Here is a 6,264-nt window from a genome sequence, read left to right as displayed (position 1 = left end):
TTATGTTACATATAAGTTTTTTTCGAACATAGGTTGTTACAAACTTGATGCAGGATGTTGTTAAAATACCTAAAATTATAACAAAAAGTGTATGAATAGTAACATAAATATAACAAAATGTGTTTTAATTCTATCAAAAACATAACAAACCAAGTTATAATATTTGATACAAAGTATCAACATTATAATACTGTTTGATATACGATAATATTGTATATTATTGAAATGCATATAACTATCTATTTATTTTGTTAAAAAGTATTTAAAAATGAACATAAAAATTTCTTAAAGGGAAATAAAACACATTATGTTATATTTCTGTTTTATTATGTTCTATGGATAACGGAGCCTAACAAAATTATATCTTAATATGATATGCATATCCTATTCTGATAAAATTTTATTATATTTTTGTTACAAGCCTCTAGTCGGGAATCTACCGATAAATGGCTGAGTTATTAGTATACAAAATCTTACATAAATTCGTGACGGTCTCAACATTTTAGATTTTCAATTGACACCCAGTATATTGCCGTAAGACGTAGTTAACGTCAAAAAAAATGATTGCCCTTATTTTTGTCGGATGTATAATACGAAAAATACGACGCATGTCGCGTAACAGTTAGTGAACCGCTCTTTTTCCCGTTCGCTCGGTTTTGTTCGCTCTTCCATTGCGAGCAGCTGAGCCACTGAACCGTTGAGAACATCCGGTTCAGTAAAATGAGTGATTCGGATCGGATCCGTTCACTAAAATGAGCCGTTTTGCCCATTTTAGTACTGATAGGTGATTTATTGAACTGAGGTTGTGTGAATCACTTCACTCACCAAGGTGAATGTTGATCATGCAACTATGATTCCTCTCCACTAACGAAACTTCTACCCATGACTACCATGGAGATGAAGAGGTGATCTTGATCAAACGATCAGTTTCGTAATACAGGTCGGACTCGATTATCCGGAGTATCGATTTTTTTTTCACTCCGGATAATCGAATCCTCCGGATAATCGAATCACTAAGAAAAAAATTGGAATCTTCGATAAAAGAACTTAAATATTATCTTTTTTTGTTGTTTCATTTATATGATGCGGTGGTGTAGCCAGAAATTATTTCTAGGAACAGCAGGGGTCTTTACAAGAAAACGAATTTTTTGACCAGCATACAAAAAAAAAAACGGATAATCGAGTCCGACCTGTACTAAACAATTCGTAATACGAACAACACGATAACGCACATCTACAAATTGTATATCGTACATCTTACGATTATTTCGTAAAGTCACTGAATCGCGTAAAGTCGCTGAATCGCGAAATCCTGTCAAGTACAAATAATTCATACAGTAAATGGAAATAGCGTTATATGTACGAAATCTTGTTTTACGAAATGGATTTTGGATAAAATACGAAGAGATGTTTTCAGTGCGCACAACTGGAAGACAAGTTTCGTTGTCCCGATTCCAAAACACACCAAATCAGCGCAGGACTTGGAGCACTACCGGCCTATTGCATTAACCAGTTGCCTGGCCAAAAAAATAGTCGACAACATGCCAGATTTATTTAAAAAAAATGGGCTTTTTTGCAAACTGTTCAGCTAGCTGGCGTGAGAAAACCGAAAATACCACACTCTAGTTTTTGCAAATACAAGCAATCAGTGACAAAAAAATTAAATTCTAACAGTGTGTGCCGATTGTGGCCTGGTTTCAGCGACAATTTTTCAAATATGAATTTTCTGAAAATGTTCGTAAAAACACTATTTTGGACACAGTTTGTTTCGCTACTCATCACATGGCGCTAGCGTTTATGCACGAAACATCGCCAGAATGGTTATTCGTTAAACCTTTATACGGAGAAATCCCTCTTAGGCGGCATCCATTTATTACGTAACGCTAAAACTAAAATTTTTCGACCACCTCATCCCCCTTCGTAACGCTTTTTGTATGAAAATTTTCAAAATTTTGTGTGTGTCGTAACGCTTGGGCCTACTCCCCCTCCCCCTAGAGCGTTACGTAATTTGTGGACGGCGCCTAATGAATTATTTGTTACTGGACATCATACAAAATGTTTGGGTATCAGAGGGTTGAAACGATTCCTGAAATTCTTCTGAAGTGAAAAAGTAATATTTGTAGCCATACATAAATAACACTAGTTATTTTCGAGGAAAAAAAATCTGGGAAAGATTTCAGAGATTTTCCTGACACACAAACCTTTGACGAATTTGCTGTTTTTCGAATACAATTATTCAAAATAGATTTTTAAAATATTTGGAAAATTTGAACAAATTCTAAAAGAAGGACAACAAATTAAAAATCTGGATTCAAAGAAACATTGCTGAATGAATCGCAGAAGTTTCTAGACCAATTCTAGAAAAGTTTTAGAAAAAAAAAATGGTAAAATGTATGAAAAAATACTGAACACAGATTTGTAAGATCCTACCAGGTAAAATTCCCAATAGACTTCCAAGAAAATTTCCCTACTAATAAATTTGGATCGAACATGCTCATGAATCAGCATATGCAATTCGCACATTAAAGTGATCAAGTAATGTTAGGCGTTAGTATGCTATGGATCACACCTCAAACCAAAGGTGATTCTCTCTCATCAGTGATAAATGTGTAAGCAAACGTTCGATAAGCAAATTTTATTTTACTTTTTTTTTCATCCAACACTTTTTACAAGTTCAACATTTAACAACGAAAACCATATTTTCACACACAAAAATACACACTTGAAACACAACAACAGAACAATTATTCAGACAATGTTACATCATTGAGAACATTTACACATTAAAGCCGACAAATTTAAAAACCTTCCTCTCGCCACAGACCTAAATTCACGGTGTCATAGCGGGTGCAAGGAACGGGAACATTATCTGCGCTGGACTGCCTTAAAGCTTCCTGGGCCTGGTAGAAATCTTCCTTATGATCCGCATTGGCGCAGATTATGCCAGCCAGCGTTGTACGCCTTATCTCGCCGAGTTGTTGCAAAGTGAAGGCCCCCGGATTTACCTCAGGACCGTTGGTGAAATAGTATCGATCGGCACGCTTGTAACGAGTGTAGCCAGCGGACAACAGAGCAACAAACGTTGGACCCACTACGGCACCTTCCGCTGGAGGTTCCAGCACACCTCCGGGCCACAGATCTACATCATCGGGAGACTCGTAAACCTGCGCCAGAAGAGCACCCACTTCACCTAACTGGTTAAAGTCGGTAATTCGACCTAGTCCGGCCCATTCGCGGTAATCGTTGTATGGACGGACGGCAAAGTCCCGACCTCGTTGAATGTTGAGAGATGCCAGATCCGATCCGAATGGTTTGCGCTCCTTGAAGAGGAACCGTGTTAGACCGTAAGTGAGGAAACGATCCATTTGTTCCATTGGCTGCTGATTGAACGAGAACATCATGACGTCGAAGCTGTTCGGCTCGAGGGTTTTGGAGGGATCGTTGAAGATATCCTTGATGAATACGTCCTCCGGTGGGGATTCCCGGGTAAGGAACCTGAAAATCAGAGTTAATAAATGGACAACCAACACCTTCTAAAGCTCTCACTAACCTGAAGAAACCTTCCACAAGAGAATGTCCGTATCGATGGGCAGCAGCCCCAACCTCAGCAAGCGTCATCGGACGAAGATTAGGATCATAGTAATTTGTGTACGTATCAAACGGATCTGCTAATCCTAATTGTTGCACCCTCTCATGACCAAGCAAGATCGGCAAGAACTCATTGTACACAACGTTCTGGTATTCTGCTATAAGAATCCTACGTGCCTCTTGGTATAGCCGTTCATCGTCCCAGTGAGGGTTGATCTTACTCAAGCCTACAGCTAGTCGGTTGTGTTCCCTCATGAACAACGTGTGCACCATGGTTAAGCCAAGCAACTGGTTCGTCCGGATGTCGCCACCTTCGTAGCATACCCGAGCCCAAGGAACACAAGCTGTACGATTTCTCGCGAATGGAAGCAGCTCTATTCCATTCGGAAACGAGTCCTTTAGTCTACCCTGCTGAAATGCTCGAAGTTCTGCTGCTACGTCATTAGTCGAACCGTAAACAGTTGACGCATCGAGAAAGTGGGTCACCAGGTCGGCTTGCTTGGCATATCCTAGTTGACATTCAGGGCCTTGCGCTAGCCTAATGCGGACCAAGTTCAAACAGCGGACTCCGAACCGGGAGTAGAACGGATCGTTTGGAGGAACTTCGATTGGGAAGCATGCAAAATGACGATGTGGTCCAAAAAGCGGCGCCGTACAATTTGGAGTACAGCATTCTATGGCCTGCCCGTGCTTCGTTGTAAAACCGCGACTGAGAGTGAAGTCATGCGAAATGAACTGGCCCATCTGCATGAACAAGATGTTCAAGCGCGGATCCGGTCTGTACTCATCTGGGAAAAGAGCTACGGAGATTACTCGGGCACTGGGCAGCAAGTTTCCGGTCACCGAATGGATTCTGTAACATTGATACTCTTTTAGACTATAGTCAGAAAGACAAACTAATTTTCTTACCTTGGTGCCCACACGCCATCTTCATACGCCGGCTCCAAAACCCGGTCAAAAGGATAACCCTCCATACCCCAACTAGTGCGGTCCGGCAACGGGTTGTTGCATGAACCATCGATGGTTCGGTAGCGGGAGAGTGGGTTGCAAGGTACTGGTGGCAAACAGCGTTTCCGAATTGCTCTGGGGATTCTCGCAAACCTATCACCTTGCCGCTCTTTCAAGGTCATATTGGTCAACTCGGCGTATTTTCGGCTGGCGAAAACATGCCCGTAAACATTGGCTTGCTCTTCCGCATCGACAACTTCCTTACCATGGGTCTTCAAACCGCCGGGAAGAAACATACGGTGGAACATGGCTTCCGGTTTCTCTTTGGCAGTCATTACCGCGCGGTGTTCATCTTCAAGGCGAAGCTTCTCGTCGTACTCGCGACGACCTTCGTGAATAGCTTGCAGTACCAAGTGATCAGCGGCATGTTCTTCGGAGCTTTGCTGAACACGGCTACTAGTTCCATTATGCTCGCTGGACGGGCAGCAAATGCCATCGACGCTGGGCACAGTTGAACATGGCTTCAAGATGGCTTTCTTTTTGGCGTCCAAGATGCATTCAATTGGCGCCATACAGACTTCATTTTGTTCGCATGCGTCTGTGGGCATTGAAGAGTAGAGTGATATTATAATTTGTAGAAATTTATCTAATGACATTAAACTGATACTAACCGCTTTGATCTGGCTGTTGTGCAACCGTATAATCAAAATTGGGAATTTCAGACCTTGAAGTGGGTAGTTTACACTGCACATATCCGAACCCGATCCACGTGGACAACACCGCCGAGTAGAGACTCAACAGCAGTACTTTCTTCGCCATCATACAAAATCACGTTATCTACACTCAGAACGGAGTGCTCTTTTGAAAGACTAACTCTCAAGTTAAAAAAAAATCAAGCGACGACCATCTGAACCCAGGACCCGAACACTGCGGTACCTGTTTGACCTTCACCTTCCCGCGAACAACTGCAATTCGTTCGGCTGTTTCGCGTTAACAAGGCAACCGCAGGGCGAAAATGTTATCAAACAATAGACCAATAGAGACTTCAGTCTCTGCAAATCGCCCGTTGCTTCAAAAGCTCTGTCCAGCAAAGGAATCATTCGTAAATAACGTGACCCGTGTGGAGAGAGGGGAGATGGGGGTCATCTGGCAGAAAACCATGATATAGCAAATAAAACAAGAGTTTACAGGTGAGCGAGTTTTATAAATAGAAACTCTCTGAAATTCTAAAATCATTGATTTTAAGAACATGCAAGCCGGTTATCATACAAAATGCTCAACTTTAGATGCTGACGGATTTCACGCCAACTCGACAAAGGGATTGGCAGCAGCCCTTCAGAATTCAATGAAACTTTCTGGGTGTGAAGACTATGTGAAACTAAGATACTTTGCATACTTTGTTTTTTTTTTTCAAAATAGATGTAGACTAACGTTTGGAAAGGGTCCAAGTTTTTTTATCTTTTTTTATAAACCCGTATAACTCGAAAACGTTAAGACCTACAAAAAAGTGTTGTATGAGGGACTGTCGTGAAATTTCCTGACGTTTTAGTAAAAAGTATTAAAAAAATAAAAACACATTTTCTACACTGAAAAAAAAAATATTCAAAACTTCAAAGTCGATTTAAAAAAAACGGCCATTTCAGATTTTGATCATCCTTAAGCAAAAAGTTACGAAATTAAATTTACTAAAAGTCGTCCATACATTGAAAATTGGGCATATTGGGCATA

The 6,264-nt window shown here is 40.8% G+C and overlaps 1 protein-coding gene across 1 annotated transcript; it reads right to left on the bottom strand.

Annotated features, from left to right (window-relative positions):
- Positions 1–2,710: 2,710 nt before the first annotated feature.
- Positions 2,711–5,518, bottom strand: LOC5564684 (chorion peroxidase). Its single transcript, XM_001648980.3, has 4 exons — positions 5,208–5,518; positions 4,498–5,134; positions 3,551–4,441; positions 2,711–3,495 (listed from the first exon to the last, which is right to left on the bottom strand). The coding sequence occupies exons 1-4, from the start codon at positions 5,356–5,358 to the stop codon at positions 2,799–2,801; spliced, it is 2,376 nt and encodes a 791-aa protein (XP_001649030.2). The 5' UTR covers positions 5,359–5,518; the 3' UTR covers positions 2,711–2,798.
- Between the last annotated feature and the right edge of the window lie 746 nt (positions 5,519–6,264).

Source organism: Aedes aegypti, chromosome 1 (assembly GCF_002204515.2).
Source record: "Aedes aegypti strain LVP_AGWG chromosome 1, AaegL5.0 Primary Assembly, whole genome shotgun sequence".
NCBI lineage: Eukaryota > Metazoa > Arthropoda > Insecta > Diptera > Culicidae > Aedes > Aedes aegypti.
This window is presented reverse-complemented; position numbering and strand designations above follow the sequence as displayed.